Genomic DNA, 20,426 nt, shown 5'->3' on the forward strand with positions numbered 1-20,426 from the left:
TATAGTTTTCTTTTACTAATTACCATTCCAAACTCCTACAGATTTTCATTCCAAATGTCCAGTCTCCTTTGTACTTCCTTTTCTCTTTTTAGCCAAATCATCACATCATCTGCAAATACCAAAGCGTTCACTTCATCGATACTCTGTTTTACACGTTTTATGATTTTATCCATCAATATAATAAACAATAATGACAACAGTGCACTTCCTTGCTTGAGACCTTCTTTTTGTATAAAATATTTCAGAGTCATCACTCCCCACATGTACACTGCTTTTACTCCCATGATACAACATTTTTATCTTTTTAATTAATGATTTTGGTACATTCCATTTCAGTAGGCATTCCCATACCTGTTTTCTCTTAACTGTATCACAAGCTTTTTCCAAATCCAAAAATACGAATATGATTTCCTTGTTTCTTTCCAGATGTTTTTCCATTATCATTCGCACTGTAAATATCAAGTCTATTTTTGATCTATTTGCTCTAAAACCATATTGTTCTTCCTCTAACTTGTTTCTGTTATATCCCTCAGTCTTTTGTCCATGACTATCTCCATTATTTTTAGCCCATGTGATAATAGGGTTATACCTCTATAATTTTCGAATTTCTTCCTATTTCCTTTTTTGAACAGTGGTACAATGCTTCCTTGTTGCCAATTTTCAGGTATCCTTTCATCCTTCCATATGGCATTGAAGGCTCGGTAAAGCCACTGTAGTCCACTGCTTCCTGCTGCCTTAATCATATCAACATTGAATTTGCCTTTTCCACTAGCTTTACCTTCGGTCATTGCTTTCACTGCCCTTGGAAGCTCCAACCATGTTATCGGGTTCTCTTGTTTTTCTCCAGGTATTATTTCTATTTTCCTATCTCCTTCTTCCTCTGAGCAGTCATCCTCATTATAAAGTTTGTCAAAATACTTTGTCTTCACTTTCTGTAGACCCTTTTCGTCATGTACTATGCATCCATCTTCTCTCTATAATGCCTTGATTTTTCCTTGATTTATTCTTTTCGATTTTATTACTCTGTATAAAAGTTTCTGATTTCCTCGACTATCTTGCTCAATTTTGTTGGTAAACTCTCCCCAACATTTCTCCTTTTCTTCCTTAATACTCCTCTTGTAGTTTCAATCTTTTGTATTCCACATGTAACCTTTCTATCTTATTCTCATCCCTCTGATATGTTTTTTGCTTTTCCTTATCCATTTCTTTCTTCACCTTGTTCCTTTCTTTTATTTCTTTTTTAAAAATTTTGTCTGTCCACCGCTGTGTCTCCTTTCCCTTAAACTTTGCTTTTGTTTTCCCGCATACCTCAATTGCTGCTTGCACAAATGTCTGTCTTAAATTGTCCCACTCTTCTTCTCCACTTTGTATTTCCGTGTTAGGCAACTTCCTTTTTATACAATCTTGGAATGCCATTCTTTTATCCTCCTCCTCCTCCTCCTATTCCCAAATCCTGATCTTTGGTTTATTCAATACAATTTTAGGGATTTTTACTTGTTTTAATTCCACAATCAATCATCTGTGATCACCTTCCATACTTTCACTTCGTATTTGTAACGTATCTTCCCCATTCTCGGTCTGTTATTATAAAATCGATGAGTGTTCCATACTGTCTATCCCAACTATATCGGCTGATCTTATGGCTATTCCTCTTCATAAATCATGTGTTGTTTATTATCAGGTTATTTCTGATACAAAAGTCCAAAAGTTTCTCTCCATCTTCATTTCTATCGCCGTACCCATGTGGGCCCAGAACATTCTCATATCCCATTCTATCAGTTCCCCCATGAGCATTCAGATCTCCCATTATCATGATCCCATCTCCAACAATATGTGTTTCCAGTTCATTGAGGAACTTTTCTTTTTCTTCCACGCTACATCTTGTCCGTGGAGCATACATCTGTACTATCTTCAGTAGTTCCTTGTTTACATTTATGTACATCATTATAATTCTTTCATTTACATACTCAACTTCAGCTATTGGTTCAACATTCTGATTCACTATAAATCCCACTCCATTTCTTTTCTCTTTACTGTTACCCATCCAGTACAAGGTGTACCCCTTTCTTAGTTTCTTCATTCCTTTCCCTTTCCATTTTACTTCACTTAATCCCAGGATGTCGAGTTTTCGTCCCTCCATTAGGTCAAACAATTCATTTTCATTCCCATTCATTGTTAAAATATTTATCGTTCCAAATCGGGTTTTGTTCTCTGATCTAACGCTTGCACGAACATCAGCATTACTATCATACTGTGCAACTGTAGTCAGAGACTTCTCAATTCCATTTTCATTTTTAAACTTCCATCTGAGGCTTGTATTGTAGTTGAAAGCAAGTATAAATTTACTCGTTTGCTGACCTACTAAGCCTAACGCATCTGAGGATTTTCTTTCGGGGTTTACTCCCTTAGCCTTTGAAGATCCCTCTTCTCCACAAGGCAGTGGTTTCTTCTTCTAATTTTCCCCAGAGAGGATGGGTTGCCTCATCCACCTCTTTGTCATTCAGAAGGTCTCCTTCTCTGACTAAGATGCTGTTAAGGTCTTCACCCGTAACCCTGGGCTTGGGTTCCACGTTATAACCCGTGAGACTGGGTCCCGGCCTGAGCTTAGCTCTCCTTCACACTGGCCTACTGATGTGGAGGATACCCACCCCCGCAACGTGGATGCGCTAGACAAGAATTACTCGAGTGAAGGATAGGGAAGATGACCCTAGCTCCCTTGAGCCGGGTTAATGGTTGTGTATGATGCCACAATCACTGACATGAATAACAGAATTTTTTTCCGCTTATGTGAAAGCTGTTAGTAATAATATTATAAATACCACCACAGTGTTGAAACACAGCCCCCTCGGTACTGCATACAGGTATCAAGATGACTTCATGCTGCAACTTTGTCATGCAGATAGTGAATCAATACCACCTAGAGACAACCCATAATACCAAGAGTTCCGGAGAAGTCTGTGAAAGCCATTTTTATTAATTTTTGGAGAGTTTTGTTAAGCATTTTTTTGTGTTACATACACAACATGGATGGTCATAAACGATTATGGTGACGCAAATTTATTGCAGATTGGCAGAAGAGAAGGGAAAGTGAATTATTCTCTCAAACACCAAAATTAGACTTGTTTTTCACAGGATTCAAACTGTAACTGAAACAGCTTCTCGTGCATTGACAAAAATAAGAATGATGGTACTGGCCAGTACCACTTTCAGGGCTGCCGACAGTGGGATTCAAATCCACTATCTCCTGGATGCAAGCTCACAGCCGTGCGCCTCTAACTGCACGGCCAACTTGCCCGGTCACGTAATTCGAAGTCTCATTTTTGCGAATTAACGAGGTTTTACTGTATCGCAAAACTAACGAACGAGTTCGCAGATGTGTCTCTTTTAAGTGTTTACATTGTTTCTATTCTGTTTTTTTTGTTTTGTTTTAGGTTTTGTAGACTGGCTTCTTCTACAGTCACTGTCTACCCACAGTCGTCAGATGCTTGCTATTGCGTTCATGGTGGCAAGGCAAGCATGTACTCTCTCTGCTGCGCAGCAGTCCTTCCCATCCTATACGGCTTGGTTTGGAGCAACATTTGGATCTGAGGCGCGACAGTCTACGACAGCAACTAGCCGCTCCGCTTTTGAATTCTTCATGCAGTTTCTGACCGAGTCGGTTCCTCATGATGCTCCTCTTTATCTCAGAGTGCACATTAATAAGGTTAGAGATTTCCCCGATTTGATTTTTTGTATGTTAAGCAAAATATCACTCATATCTCTCTCTCTCTCTCTCTCTCTCTAACCTTGCAACCAGTTTCCACTGGTTACACGATACACAGTTAAGAAAAGGGGAAAAAATCAAATTACACGGCACTCTAAAACCTTGGCACACAATAAAACATCGAAACTACGCTAATACAAACAAACAAAAATCAGGGTGGGCAACGTGATGACTATATTAAAGGGATGTGGAGCGGGTCTGGGAAACCGATCAGGGCCATTGGTATACGAAGGTTGCTGGTTTCTAGAAAAATCAACGGTGATCCCTTGATTCAAGATATTATTTCCAAAATAAACATTACAAAGAAATTTGGAACAAAATCCACCTATCGCAACAACCCAGTTACACTATTTCCAAAATACAAATTAGATGTAGTTGCCGAGAGCTTCCTCTTAGGCCAAGAGGTTAACTAAATATATCTTGACATAATGCAACTTCTACAATACAATTTTGAGGCTAAGAGGAACCAAAGGTTACAAATACAATATTAAATTAAAGTTAACGTGCTTTCTGATAATCGCGCCACATAATGGAAATAAGGGGGAAATCAGAAATATTTAAACTTGGTGCAGAGGCCAGTTCAACTTGTTCCCACACAAAAAACACTTCTGATGCGGGGCAGAGGAAAAACTAGCGTGCATCAAGTGATACAGAGTAACTAGGGGTAAACCCCGAGGGAAATAAATTAATCAACAAATTACATGTTTTGCAAACAAAGGAAAGGGGAATGCCTCGAAAGCAAACAGGCAGGCCCAGCTGAAAAGCTGAGGCATCTAATTGAGTGGCGAGTCTGGGTGAGTGGGGTAAACTCCTATGTGAGAATACAAGTGAACATTAAATATAAATTAAGGTGGAACTGAAACTAACAATGCTTACCCCAAGGTAGCCCATCCCTGGAGGGAGGATTCGCCGACGTGCGTCTGATTGCTGGACTGACAAGAAAACAAAAACCACGAAATCTAACCTCACTCTCTTAAAAAGGCAAGGCTGGCCCCAGTGTGATTACCGAGTGACCAATCAGAGCACAGGAGCTTTCCCATTGCCACCCAGATCCACCAATCAAAACTCTTTATCAAGTCGCGATATTTTCGCAATATTCCAGAACATTGGCAGACACTAATCGCGAACTTTCCGTCTTCCAGAATTAGTAAAGACATGCTTCTAGAATCGACAGGGGCCAACACACCCTGTTCCAAAAGTCTGCGTCACAAAATTTTCACAAAGTTACAAAATACCACTTAACCACAATAATAATTTTACAATCTAGTAGTACTTAAGAGATAAAGGGAATACAAATAAAATATTCCACAATAAATATTTTACATCACACAGTAAACGTTTTCTTGAGAGAGATTCTCCACAGGTCTCAACCTGTGAGAGTGAAATTTGGCATAGAGGTTTGTCTTGGGTCGTTTCTTCTCATCATATACTCCCATATCAACACCAATGAAGACTGCAGTTGAATATTTTGGATCCTTTTACTTTTTTCCTGATAATAGTAAAAAATTAATTGGTGGGGGTGTTATAGGTATAGGTCCCACAAGAAGAGCTTGCCAAAGAAAGCTGTGCAGAACATCGATAGTAGCACTGCACGCCCCCCTCACTTCGCTAAATCGCCTTACTGCCAGCAGTTGTTAATGAACCGTCTGCGCTGGCGGTCTGGCTAGCTGAACTGTGACTAGCGTTCGAGTGAAATCTCAGCGCGTGTACGTAATGCCTTATTGTAGTTATAACCAGAGCCAGGACACATTACCCTATAGCAGAGTTGGCAAACCTATGACCCGCGAACACGACTTCTGTGGCACGTCAGACCACATATTTTAATGTTTTTAACATGTAATAAATAGGTCGAAAATCTAGCAACGTAGCACATTTTAACATTACGCTTTAATAAATTATATCCAGTTAATTCTATGGTCATATTTAAACAAAAAGCAAATATATACCTTATTCTTAAAATTTACCTGTTTTTAAAATGCAATTTTTAATACAAAATAAAGTAATAAAACATTCAGTCGAATGGATTTACAAGTTATGCAATCTAATACCTAATTGAAGTCAGATGAGGGGTTTCATGATGAGTTTAAAGGAAAATAACATGTGGCACACTAGACAGTAAAAAGTAATACACAAGACCTTAAATAACACGCTAGTTGGTAAAGGTTTGCCATCGCTGCCCTATAGCATATTGATATTGTTGGACATGCAGAATCAGAAACATTGAATGAAATAACAATAATAACAATAACAAACAAAGAGATTAAGGGCAGAGTTCATAGACAGCACTTATACATAAGTGCCCCTTATAAGCCAGCTTTCATTTCATATTACCTACTTACGTGTCCCACACACACTTAAGTGACTCACTTATGTTGCAGCAAGATGGAGGATGATTTTGCTGAGTATGTTGCATTTCATTCACAGAATACTTTCCGTGCACACAGTAGAGATGGAAAATCCTGTCGAAATCTAATGTGACCAACAATTTAAAGAAGGTTTCGTTTTAGTAAAGTGACAGTTATGAATATTCTTGTTCCTTTGATTGAGAGAGTGAACATAGCCTCTAGAGGACTCACTATCTCACCATTAATGAAGATATTGTTTTGAGATTTTATGCCACCTCTTAATTTCAGATTATTATTATTATTATTATTATTATTATTATTATTATTATTATTATTATTATTATTATTATTATTGATATTATTATCATCACTATCATGACCGGTATTTCGCTTAATTAACTGGAAATGTGTTACAAGTTGATAAGTTACCAAGACTGTAGGCCTATGGAATAGTAAGGAACTATACTGAGTTATAAGAAATATGAACGTGTTGCACTACTACCATTTATTTTACGGTTGATTTGTGCTAAGTATATCAGGTTAGTCAACCAATCGTTTGCCGGTATATATCAGAAGTTTCTGAAATTATGGCATCACACATCAAAACATACTAATTCCATTTCATTGGGGAAGTAATTAGGCCTATTACAACGTAACGGCTACGGATATATTTGTCAAATCATTAAAAGCGTTGTAGGGCTAGATATTCTACATTTGGATGAATATTTATATAGGTTCGAGTGCCTGGATAACTATAAACATATTATATTAAGAAGAAAATTAGACTCTGGGCATTTTCGTAGTTTTCATTGTCCACAACAAGTTTTTCCAACGTCAATCATATTCTGATGAGAAACTGCGTCGGTCTACTTGTTCTATATTATGTGCATGTACTGTACTTCGACACAAGTTCTTGCAGGTGCTGTCTTTTTATTATCCATTCCGGTAATCAAATCCAATATAGACGATCTTTTAACCTCAAAAACTTCGCGCGCATACGCGCGATGTCCTTCGATAGACAAAACACAATAGATCATCCCACTATTCGGTAGCCAGAACTACACGATCCAGGAAGCATGGGCATAATATACAGCATTGCCACATCTCCAGTGATACTTACTGTATCAATGAGTGTGCTCTATAAGTGCTGTCTATGAAATGTAAACTTATATAAGTGAATACTTACTATAAGTGATCCCTTATTACTTAAGCGTTCCACTTATATATAAGTGCTGACTATGAATTCGGCCCTAAGAATTATGCGATCGTAAAATAGCGGTTAACTTACCCAATGGCTTGTTCTAGTCTGCATCTTCTGAAAGAGGTTGAAAGCTGCTCATATCACCTTCACTGTCATCCGCGCTATCACTAACGCTCTCTCCGTCACTGTCACTATCGTCCTCCAGATTAATGATTATGCTGTCTGATACTTCATTCATTATGTGATCGCTCGCAATGTACTTATTCTCAGTGTCGATTACCTGCCTACATCGACTCGACCATTCTTCTGCCCCAATTGATGCAATTCCTTCCATCAACAATGTTCTTGCATTATGGAGTCTGAGAGTAACATTCCTTTGTGCTACATAATCTTTAACTTAAGCCCAAATTATTTCGATTGGGTTCAAGTCTGGATGGTATGGCGGTAGACGCAAAATCATATGCCCATATGTAGCAAGTAGTCTGTCGATTTGATATGACTTATAGCATGATTTATGGGATTTAATCAAAGCGTACAGTTGGGGTTTTATCATCTCTGTAGAAAACGGAATACCCTTATCAGTCAACCAATCCTGCATAACTCTTTTTTTTAATGATGATGTGGGTGCACGCTCACATTGGACATTATGGTACGAGGCATTATCAATCACGACTACAGAGTTGGGTGGCAAATTAGGAATTAATTTCTCTGTCAGATATTTCTCGTAGTTTCTATAGTTCATCTCATTGTGATAATCCCCTGTTGTTTGGTTGGATTTGAAAACCATCGAAGCATTTGGAACGAAACCTGCATCTGAACCGGCATGTACCACTATTAATCGTTGCCCTTTCGAGATAGGTGACTTCAGTCCATGAAGAGTACTGTCGCTCCAAGCACTTGACTTGGTGTGCGAAATATGCAAATATGTCTCATCAGTGTAAACAATAGGCCTACCCTCTTGTCGACACCGCTTTATGCTTTGTATGTACTGCACACGTAAGAGCCTTATGTCAGGCTTCTCCATAAGTATTCTACGCATGTCTTCTGTCTTCCTCCATCGAAAACCTAGGCCTCGAACTATCTTGCTTAGTGTTCTTACGCAACCTTTAAACTGTATATCCTCAACCAGTTTCTTACGGATCTTTTCAAGCGTTGGTCTCTCGCCTTCGGCATTGTGAAAATTGTGAATCGCGCGCCTGACCGCGCATTTCTCAAAATCGTCTAATTCACACTTCTTGACAGACTTCGGTCTTCTCTTTCCAGGCATTGAAAATGAATCCACTTCACCCCTTTCGATGTTCTTTGCGTCTCGTATTACATTCCGCCCGGACCTTTCCGACACCCCCGTTGCTTCGGCCACTTTCTTTTGAATAGCACATAAGTTTCCAGTGGGGTGGGTTTCGTTTTTCATGAATTTATACACATTATAAATAACTTCTCTAGTTTGACTGTGTAAAGTTTTAGCACTCCCTAATTTAGAACGAAACGGGGGCATCGCTACGTACACTGAATATTATACTACAACAAATTCACTTTCAGTTACGAAATATAAATAAGATATTAATAATAATACAAGCACGTGCTTCTTGCTTCTTTTCAATACACGCTTGATAGAGAGCTGTACACTGTGCTTCTCAGTGAATGGTTGAGTAACAATGAGCCGGTAATCAGCATTCGGGTGACACACAGGAGCCTCGCAACGAGCTTAAACTTCGCCAACAGATATTGGTCTCTGCGCACATTTGAGTTTTGGCAAGCTCTTGTTGCGGGACCTATAAGTAAGTGTATTTTCTCCCTCAGTTCTCAGTGGCGAGGTATAGCAAGTACCGTATTTACACGAATAATCCCCGCACACTAATTTTAGGATAATTTTGAAAAATGAAATGAACTAAAATTCTTTCCAGCAAAAGATTAACGTAGGCATAAACAAACATTTCATGACTCCTCTAGTTCCGCGTGGTCTTTATGCAAATATGAACATGACGGGTATAGCTACTTCGCCTGAACATATTTGAGATTATATAAATGCATTATACCGGGCGAGTTGGCTGGGCGGTTAGGGGCGCGCGGCTGTTTTACAACAAAATCACATTGGTTCTGCTACTGCCTCCTAGGTTTGCGCTGCTCATTACTCTCATGAGAGCTAGCATTTCTCAGGAAAAGTTCAGATAAACACAAGAATTTTAACACAGTGTTAACAATCATCTTATTGGTATTCATTTAATAGCCGTTGACGAAACTGTGCCTGAATGTATTTCGACTCTTTAATTTGAAAACTGGAGAGTTGGCCGTGCGCGTAGAGGCGCGCGGCTGTGAGCTTGCATCCGGGAGATAGTAGGTTCGAATCCCACTATCGGCAGCCCTGAAGATGGTTTTCCGTGGTTTCCCATTTTCACACCAGGCAAATGCTGGGGCTGCACCTTAATTAAGGCCACGGCCGCTTCCTTCCAACTCCTAGGCCTTTCCTATCCCATCGTCACCATAAGACCTATCTGTATCGGTGCTACGTAAAGCCCCTAACAACAAAAAAAAAAAAAAAAAAATCGTCGCCATAAGACCTATCTGTGTCGGTGCGACGTAAAGCCCCTAGCAAAAAAAAACCAAAAAAAAACAAAAAACAAAAAAAAAAAAAAATGAAAACTCTGCAGATGTGGTGCAGCTGTTTATTAATACTGTATTGTCCGGCTCCATGGCTAAATGGTTAGCATGTTGGCCTTTGGTCACAGGGGTCCCGAGTTCGATTCCCGGCAGGGTTGGGAATTTCAATCATAATTGGTTAATTTCGCTGGCACGGGGACTGGGTGTGTGTGTTGTCTCCATCATCATTTCATCCTCATCACGACGCGCAGGTCACCTACAGGTGTGAAATCAAAAGACCTGCATCTGGCGAGCCGAACATGTCCTCGGACACTCCTGGCACTAAAAGCCATACGCCATTTCAGTACTGTATTATTGTGTATGAGTATGCATTTGCCCTTTTCAAGACTAATCTCAAGAGAGAGTATCCATTGTTTTCTGTGGTTTCCCATTTTCACACCAGGCAAATGCGGGGGCTGTACCTTAATTAAGGCCACGGCCACTTTCTTCCATCTCCAAGGCCCCTCCTATCCCATCGTCGCCATAAGACCTATCTGTGTCGGTGCGACGTAAAGCCACTAGCGAATTACGTGATTTTGAATTAACTGCCAACTCCTAATTCAGAAATGCCAACCCTTGCCCGTCACAAAATATTCTAAGACCTGTTACTGTATGCAGTTAACATTGATTCACAGTTTAAATCTTTCAAATGCCATGGAGAAAAAACAATTTCCAAAGTGTATCCAACAAGGCAGATTTACAGTATTCAAATAATCCACGTGGATAACTGACTAGCAAACATAACCTCATGCAACGAAAGAAAGAAATTACTCAAAAACAGGGAGAAATCTATGCTGCCTCCCCTTCACAAATGCTTTGTTCATTGGATTACTGTATTTATACATTTTAGTTACCTTGTACAGAAAGTACCTGATGCCCACAAAACACTGTGGCTTATTGAAAATTCCTATGGTGAGGGGAGGAAGTAGGAGGTCTCTAGCTTCTGTCTGCATTGTAACACAGGACAGTGACTCTCTCCTTGGAAGATTCCCTGCCGTGGCCTTCTCTCGTAATTCAGAAATGCCAGCGCTTGCCGTGTTAGAAAGTATTCTAAGACCCATGAATTCATGCAATCACCTTGATTCACAGCTTAAATCTTTCAAATGCCATACAAAAATATATTTCCGAAATGTATCCAACAAGGTACATTTACATTATTCAAATAAAGCACTTGGATAAATCAGTGGCAAACATAACCTCATGGAACAAAAAAAGGAATAAGATTCAAAGATGACAAATTATGCTGGCTCCCCTGTGCAAGTGCCTTATTTTTGGTTTACTGTACTGTTTGCATTTTTAGATGCCTTGTACATGCATGGAAACATCGTAGCTTATCGAACTTCCCTGTGACAAGGTGAGGAACAACAACACAGTACAGTGACCCTTTCTCCTTTAAAACTGTAACTAACTAACTTGGCATTAAGAAAAAAAAGGTGCAGTTTCATCGTCATTGACAATATTGTTCGGTGCGTATGAATTGATTATAATTATGAACTAAGCTTTTTCGCCAACTGCCGGCGTTGCATAAAACTATTTTCATGTTTTTTACCCATATTGAACTTACTACTAATAGTTACAATTCTTGTTTTATTTTCCATCTAATTCAATACATAAAAATGTTTATTGTGTCTAGAAGGACATTTTATTACAATACAAACATTGAGCATCTTCAGCCTTTTAAAACGATTATCTCAAGGTTGAGACTTTACATTGAACCTTCTTATAATTAATTTGTTCATTATGACTTGCACATCAGTACTTTATGATCAATGTCTAGTCCATCACAGATATATTTTAATTGTTAATTGTTCTTAATTACGTGTTATTTAGTCATAATATTTTATGGATGTAAAACAATTTTAACGAAGAAATTATTTACAAGAAGGTTCAGTGTAAAGACTCAGCCTTGAGATTATCGATATATCGAGCGAAACATGTCCCTGTTAATGTTTGTATTGTAATAAAATGTCCTTCTAGAGACAATAAACATTTCTATGTATTGAATTAGGTGGAAAATAAAACAAGAATTGTAACTATTAACTGTTCAATCTCGCGACACTGCCTGCTATGTAATATTGTGACGTTCCTTTAAATGCTGAATGTTAACGAATTATGATTCACTCAAACTTAGCAATTAAGAAACACACTGTAGGCACACTGAAGCGAGTGAAAGTGTGGAAAGCTACCCCTGCAATTTCTGGAAGACGCGTTCTATCGTGAGGCCAAGGAAATTCAAATTTAAATTACTCTGTGAAAGCTATTTTCTTAAATGTAAAGGCAGTTTTGAATTAAAAGTTTGAATTTTTTCTATTTAAATATGATATATGGGGGCAGTTTTCCTCTATCTGCAGTTACACAAAGCATAACTGTACACCCAACATCGAAAACTATGTGAACCAGGAACGTGTTGCCAACTTTGACGCAAGTAAATCCCGCACCCCATTTTCATGTCTCAATTTTTTTTAAAAAATATACGGGGATTATTGGCGTAAATACGGTAAATACAGTATGTTCCTATCCTTCTGTATTTGACTTGAGCTCTCTATCTGTTTATATGTTCCTAACCTCATCTCTGGTTTTCAACATTTTATTTCATATTATTTTCTTTTTTTGATTTTGATGATATTCTATTTAAGGTAGCAAGTTTTTTTTATCAAATAAAGGGATCTGTACTAACAATAAATTATCCTATATTGAAGGTACCACAAGCTCCAGCAAATTGCGCAAGTCTGTTGAGTGATTACATTGCCTTGGCAAAGACCCGCTTAAAAGATCTTGGAGAAGCTGTTGGTGGAGGATTATTCGGTTTTGAGCTGGTAAGAGAGGGATTTCATTACATTTTTTTGTTTGTTTGTTTGTTTGTTTGTTTGTTTGTTTAGAACAGGATGTTTTGTATGAAAATTATGAGACTGCTGTTAAAGGCTGCAGAGTGTAACGAGTAGTATGTTGCTTGTGTAATTCATGCTGATGTTGTACAGAAAATTACAGAAGAATTTCGCATGTGTAATCAGTGTAAGGAATTCAGATTTAAAAAAGATAATAAAAACATAGAAAGCTAATATGCACTGGTATTCAAAACTTAAGAATGAAATGTATTATTGGAGCTTGGTTTTCTAATTTATATAAAAGATTTGTGTAAAGCACTGGAATCACAGGTAAGGGTTTTTGTGGATGAAAGAGTGTAATATGATAGAGTAGGAAATAAGTTACAGGATTGTGAGCGTCTGCAAAATGACGTTGACAGTGTTGTGAGATGAACAGCAGGTAATTGTATGGTGAAAAAAGTGGTAAAACGTCAGGTTGTGATCTCTATTTTCATTACCTAGGTGTTAATACAGTTGAACCTGCTTTATACGTAACTCAGTTCTGCGTAATTCGTATTTGTACGTAATTTCCTTTAGGTCCCGGCAAAATGTAATTCAAAAGCTTGTTAATTAAACCTTATTTATACGTAATCCGTTTATGCGTAATTTGCTGTTATACGTATTAAGTATCAGTGAAATATAACTTGGTTTTGCATAATTGTAATGAGCACGTGCTTTTTTAAATAAACTACTGTATTTGCGAAGTTGCCTCTTTGTCGGCGTAGGCGGAAGTAGAGCGTTCGGGTTTCGGTGCTGTAACAGAACACAAAGAGTTTCGCCGAGTGACATTGTTGACCCTTACTTACTGGCGGCTTAACAAAGGCCAACCGAGCAAGTCCTCTTCGCGCTCTATCTCGCTCCTCCTCTACCTTCGTCGTTTTTTACCTTCACAACGCCGCCAAAGATTAAGATACATTACAAGCAAAGTGGGTGGTTTCGGTGCGGAGAAAAAAGAAAACACAGTAAATTTGTTTGAATATGAGAATTTATTTCGTGGGAACAACGGAGAAGTGAAATGTCCATAGTGCTGGTATCTGGTGTTTACTGTTGAACAGTCGTTTTATAATTCAGTTGCTTTTGATTAGCCATGGAGAACAGAAAAAGGAAAAGTTATACCCTAGATGAAAAATGTAAAATGTATACGAGAAGTGGACGCTAATCCACACCAAACAATAACTGAAATTGCTTCAGACTTAGGGATTGCTTATACCACGTAAAGTACGTCGATTTGGAGAAAGCAGTTTTCACGATGTTCCAGCAAAAGCGGGCTGCAGCTCTACCAATTAGTGGTGATATGCTGAAGGTAAAGGCAATAGATTTAGCTAAAATGATGAGTATCACTGCCGATTTCAAGGCTTCATCAGGATGGTTGCAAGGATTTAAAGATCGTCATGGAATCACAGGGAGAACAATTTGTGGTGACTCAAAAGCTGTGGACGATGTCACGGTGCAACACTGGAAAGAAGAGGTTCTGCCGGGTATCGTAAGCGATTGTCACCCTCCAAAAAACTACAGTTGTGATGAGATCGGCCTATTCTACAATCTCCTTCCTAATAAAACAGTAGCTGAAAAAGGTCACTCTTGCCATGGAGGGAAGAATAGTAAAATTCGTGTAACAGTACTTCTCGCCACCAATGCAGATGGATCTGACAAACTTCCTCCACTTGTGATAGGAAAATCGAAGAAACCGAGGGTGCGAAAACAAAACCTACTGAATATGAATCCAACAGAAATTCTTGGATGTTATACTTCTAATGGAGTAGTGGTTGAAAAAGCTGGTCATTAAAATGAAAAAGAAACAGAAGAAGACCCTTCTTCTTGTGGATCGATGTGCAGCACATCCACTTCAAATCGTTCTGGAGAATGTCCGAGTGGAATTTTTTCCTTTTAACTGTACCATTGTCCTACAACCGCTTGATTTGGGCATCATTGCAAATTACAAACTGCATTATAGCAAAATGCTGGTTCAGCATTTAATAACACTGAGTGATGCAAGAAATGAACCTCTCTCCATTAATTTGCTACAAGACATGGTATCATTCTCCACAATCAGCAACTGTTTCCACAAAGCTGGTGTCTTACTAGAAGAGGCTGCCTCTAATGATGATTATGGGGACGAAGTTTTGTCTGGCAGTGAGCTAATGCTACCGAAGAGTGTAGAATTTGAAACTTTTGTGTATTTCGATGATAATCTGGCTGTACACTATGTGGAGAACAACCGGATGAAGATATTATTGCTGACGTATGCCAACAACGCGGTGGTGATGGACCAGCTACAAGCGATAGTGACAGTGATGGAGATGGAGATAGCGATTTGAATCTTGAAACACCTGAACTGAGTAAAGTGTTATGTGCAATCGATTTGTGTAGCCGTTACATCAGTGCGAAAAGTTGTGGTGAAAATGCTTTGAATTAATTACTAAGTTAGCAAAAGGAGGTTTATACTCTTAATGCAAGAAAAGTGAAACAAGCCAAACTATTTGATTTCTTTAAGGCTGGACCAAGTTCAAAATATGTTCTGTCTTAATGTATTTATTATTTTGCCAGGATCTACACATGTAGGTCTATTCCATTGGATTTTCAGTAAATATGTAATGTATTGTGTAAGTCTGATTTCTAAGTAATTCTGAGTTACAAGTAGTTTTTCTCTTCCCCTTGATATACGTATAAGTCAGGTTTAACTGTATAACATTTTTTTTTCCTAGTGGCTTTATGTCACACTGACACGGATAGGTCTTATGGCGACGATGGGATAGGAAAGGCCTAGGAGTTGGAAGGAAGCGGCACGGAAAGATCTTCATTGCAGTAATCACAAAAAACGGGATTGTAAATAAAGATTTCAGATCTCTTCACAGGGTTCTGAGGGTATTTATGAGTTGTAGTAAGGATGTAAAGGAGAGGGTATATAAGTCTCTGATAAGACTACAATTAGAGTACGTTTCCAGTGTATGGGACCCTCACCGGGATTACTTGATATGGAAACTGGAAAAAAATCCAAAGAAAAGTTGTACGATTTGTTCTCGGTGATTTCCAACAAACAAGTGGTGTTATGAAAGTGTTGCAAACTTTGGGCTGGGAAGACTTGGGAGAAAGAAGATGAGTTACTCGACTAAGCGGTGTGTTCCGATGTTACCATACGTTGGGGCGAAGTCTGAATTCGATAACAGACAACAAGTTTAAGATCAGAAATAATGATAATAATAATAATAATAACGAAACAAACACTGTTATGCGTAATGGAAAACAAGCCCATAGGGATCCGGACTTAAAAGGGTGGGGGGTAGCAATGTGTACAATTTTAAAGGAAAGATAGTTTTGATAATAACAACCTTTACTTCAATAAATATATATGTGAGTTCATTACCGACCGGCGGGGTACAAAAGAATAACATAAATATTTCGAATGGGAATTTGAGACAAATTTCACAAGTGAGGCCAGATACAGTGTGAGTAGATTACGAAGAATGATGACAAAGTTTAGTTTAAATAGTTGATCCAGATCGCAAGATGTACAAAGACTAGTCCCAAAATTATTTTACAAAGTACAATATGCCAGGAGAGGAGCCTCCGTGCCTCAGATGGCAGCGCATCGGCCTCTCATCGCTGGATACCGTGGTTCAAATCCCGGTTACTCCATGTGAGATTTGTGCTGGACAAAGCGGAGGTGGGACAGGTTTTTCTCCAGGTACTTCGGTTTTCCCTGTCATCTTTCATTCCAGCAACACTGTCCATTATTATTTCATAGCATTTATCAGTCATTCATAAATCACTTTAGGAGTGGTGACCCCATTGTACTAATAGCCTATATATGGTTCATTCATTACATCCCTGACCTGGTCAGAGACTGGAAAACAGGTTGTAGGTTTTTTTTTTTCAGTCTGCCAGGAGAATGTATAGAATAATGGAATAAAGAGCATGTAAGTTTAAGTAAACAAGTAACCCTATTAAAGAAGATCGACTATGACATTAATCAACGTAGTTAGACAAAGGTAGACCGTCGCCATAAGACCTATCTGTGTCGATGCGGCGTAAAGCAAAAAAAAAAAAAAAAAAAGAAAAGATAAAGGTAGCCAAATTCTTATACAAGAGTGTCAAATCTATGTACCATAAATCATACAAAATTTAAACAAGTTATGGAGTAGAATGAGAGACAGGACGGGGAAGAGGGAAACAGAGAGTCACGACCAATAAGGAAAATGTTTTCATTAGATACACAGGGAATAACTGTACACATACAAAGATAGAATTTTGTTCGAAGGGTAGAAGTAGTTTGAATACACTGAAAAGTGTATGTCCAAGTGTCCTTGAAAGATCCGTAGCCCATGAACACAGAATGGTATTTAGTGTTCTGTAACTTGGTGACTCTCCCAACTTCCTCACCATCTGGAAGTAGGTTACATAATGTGATCTCTATGTCTCACCTGAAGAACACTAGCAGTTGATGGGAGCAGAGAACCAGCTCTGTCCTGCATTATGTGCTCGCACATCCAGCGGGGAATGGCCTCTCGTTCAGCCTGGCGAGTTAGGCCGGGTGACGAGTGTTTATATGATATTAAAGTTCATTCTAGAAGTTGCGAGGCATAGAGTTGACGTCAGGGCAGCGGGAGAGTCAGCTGATTGTCCAAGATGGCAGGCAGTAAGTGAAAAACAAGGCTGGCAGAAGGTACAAGTGCCGGGGGTACACAAAGTAATTCGGGGCATCACAGCACACCGAGCTGCCAGTGGAGAAATAGCGTGGAATGACATTAGTAGATGAATAAGTTTGGGGGTGTTTTTAAAAGTAGGAAATATAATTATATGAAGATAAAGTTGGAATTCAAGAGGACAGATTGAGGCAAATATTCATTAATAGGAAGAGAAGTTGAAGATTGGAATAATAAATTTCTGAATTGTGTGAAATTATTTAACACATGGGTGACGGGCCCCGAGAAATCTTGGTTTTATTCACGACATTGTTTTCGGTCTTCCTGTGACATCTCTTAACCATATATTGAACTATTTCGAACTTGCACATTGAGTATAATAAATCGTAGATGTATATCTGCCACTTTTCTTTTATTCACGGCCTCTTTTATTCTTTGATTTAGTTTCGAAACGTCGACTTTCTTTCTGCTGGTTCAGTCAATGACAAGATGGAGCGCCCGCGGAATACGGTGTTAGCTGACGGCGATAAGAATTATATGCCGACGATCGTTCAAATGGATATAGTGATAATGAATTAGTGGAAACTGAATGTGAGAGTGATAGTGGAAGTGATATTCAAGCCTCTACATGCCGTAATTTACCTAGTCTGCTTATTTATTCAAGTGACTCTGACGACGACAACGATGTAAACATTAATGATGTGTTGTTGAATTAACACTCATTTGCTCGCTTATCCTAGATATGTTGAAGTACTACTAGGGGCATTGATGAGTACTCATACCAACTTTAAGGATAAAATCTTGACTGGTTTAATATTTATGTACATTTTATAATCAAGTGCACCCTAGTATGCTTAGTAGAAAAATGTCCGGTCCACAGGGTATGTGACAAGCTCAAGCATCCGGTCAGCAATGTGTTAAGAAAAGACTAGGTAAACAACAGATAGAACTACCCTAAATGCAGATCAGTAGTATTTGATGAAACAACATATAACATTGTTGATAACTATTACAACCGAACTAATGGTTGCATGGAAGGAAGGTCTAGAGCTTATGGCCTGATAACTTCTTCTTCTTCTTCTTCTTCTTCTTGCGTTACGGCCTCTGTAGGACCACGGACAGCTCCGTCATGGATTGCATTTTCTTCTTGTCCTCCCAGAACCTCTTCATCCTTTCTCTTCTTCTCTCCCGCTCTTCTTCCGAGATATTCAGTATCCTCTTCTCTTGTCTACTCCACTGGTGACTCTCAATCCTTTTCCTGTACCCATCCCTATCATTGATCTCTGGCATATTAGTCGGTATGTACTTGCTTCTCCAATTTTCCTTTTCTTCCACCTTGATCCCCAATTCCGACCAATCTTTCCGGAGTTCAACTACCCACTTGGTTCCTGTCTTTCCTCGTGTCCTCGCTGTTGTTTCCCATACTCTTTTCGTCATTCTATCCATATTCATCCTGATTACATGTCCCGCAAACCTTGCTCTTTTCAGTCTGATTTCTTCTGAGATTGTTCTCATGTTCCGGTATAGTTCTTCCCTGGGTCTCCTCATCCATCTCTCACCTCCTCTCTTAGGGCCTAGTATTTTCCTCAATATTTTTCTCTCCTCTTTCTCTAGTTGTTCCGCACCATTTCTTCCTAGTGCTATTGTCTCAGCAGCATATAATACAGCATTTCTCACCGTTGCCTTGTAATGTCTAATCTTTGCGTCTGTAGATATATTCTTTTTATTGTATATATCTCTGGTCATACAGAAGGCTGATCGCATCTTCTTTATCCTCTCTGTTATTCCCTCATTGCTCCTATTCCTTCCTGTTATAAATTCTCCCAGGTACTTGAATTTGTCCACCTTTTGCACGGTGCCTTCCGGTGTTGTCCAATCCTCAGTGGTATTCAATGTCTTTGTCTTGTTGTAGGCGATCCTCAGTCCTACCCTTCCGGCTATATTGCTTAAGTTGTTGAGTTGTGTCTTTGCATCTTCTTCTGTCTCACTTACTATAGCTATGTCGTCCGCAAAGGCTAGACAATCTACTTGGGCCCTATTGTCCTTTTTGTCCCCAACATGCGTCTTTGGTATTCCCATTGTCTCATTCATCGTTCTCCACTGCCTGATGACTTCATCCAGAGCTATGTTGAACAACATTGGTGATAATCCATCTCCTTGTTTGACACCAGTGTTGATATCAAATTCTTCAGAGAGTACTCCTCTGAATCTCACCCTTGCCTGATAACTTGTGAGTACTCTGTGTTTGAATTTGGTGCAAATGCACCATCTGAATAGCAGTCTTTGAAGGGAAAACATCATCATTAATGAAAACAACTAAATGGCCCAAAGGGAACATCTTAGTAACATTACTCAAAGTAGAGTCATCTGGAAGCTCTAGGAAGGCTGGTGTATGACTGGTGTGACGCAGGAGTTTCCTGTTTCTCGAAGCAGCATATCATGAGCTTGGAAAACTTTCAGAACGACAGTTACAGCTGTGCGATGTACTGGTAGAGGATGTCCACAAAAAAACCACAATGAATGAGGACTGCTAAAAAATTCCTAACAGTGAAGACAAACATACACTGTCAGCACGTAACATTGCACCACTAGTCCAGAGGGCCACAGGACTGTGTTGCAATTTATTGTAGCCCGAAGGCTAGTACAACGTTTCTACAACACCTACCCATCAGAGACTCTGTTTATTCTGGTGTGGAGAAAACAAGGGCTGAACAGCTGTGTAGTGGTGTGGAGTTCTCTACTGATGAAAGCAGATTTATCCTCAGCAGTAACTCAGGCCGTCGGTTAATCTGGTGACAGGTTGAAACATGGTATTGCTCCACAGTCATTACTAGATGGGATGGTGCGGGTGTTCTCGTCTTGGGAGACATTACATTGAATGCACATATAGAGCTTCACACATTGGAAGAGTTGTAACGATCCTTCAGTGAAGTCCTTCAACCCCACGTATGTCTCTTCAGAGTTTTCGTTCAT

At 39.1% G+C, this 20,426-nt stretch overlaps 1 protein-coding gene across 1 annotated transcript in view; it reads left to right on the forward strand.

Annotated features, from left to right (window-relative positions):
• The window catches only part of LOC136885304 (Fanconi anemia group A protein homolog), a 124,146-nt gene that overhangs the window by 54,337 nt on the left and 49,383 nt on the right, over positions 1-20,426 (forward strand). The window contains exons 11-12 of the mRNA XM_068230340.1: positions 3,432-3,703; positions 12,646-12,762. Coding sequence (XP_068086441.1) covers positions 3,432-3,703; positions 12,646-12,762 — 389 coding nt within the window. The remainder of the gene's footprint in view (positions 1-3,431; positions 3,704-12,645; positions 12,763-20,426) is intronic.

This window comes from Anabrus simplex, chromosome 14, assembly GCF_040414725.1.
Source record: "Anabrus simplex isolate iqAnaSimp1 chromosome 14, ASM4041472v1, whole genome shotgun sequence".
Lineage (NCBI taxonomy): Eukaryota > Metazoa > Arthropoda > Insecta > Orthoptera > Tettigoniidae > Anabrus > Anabrus simplex.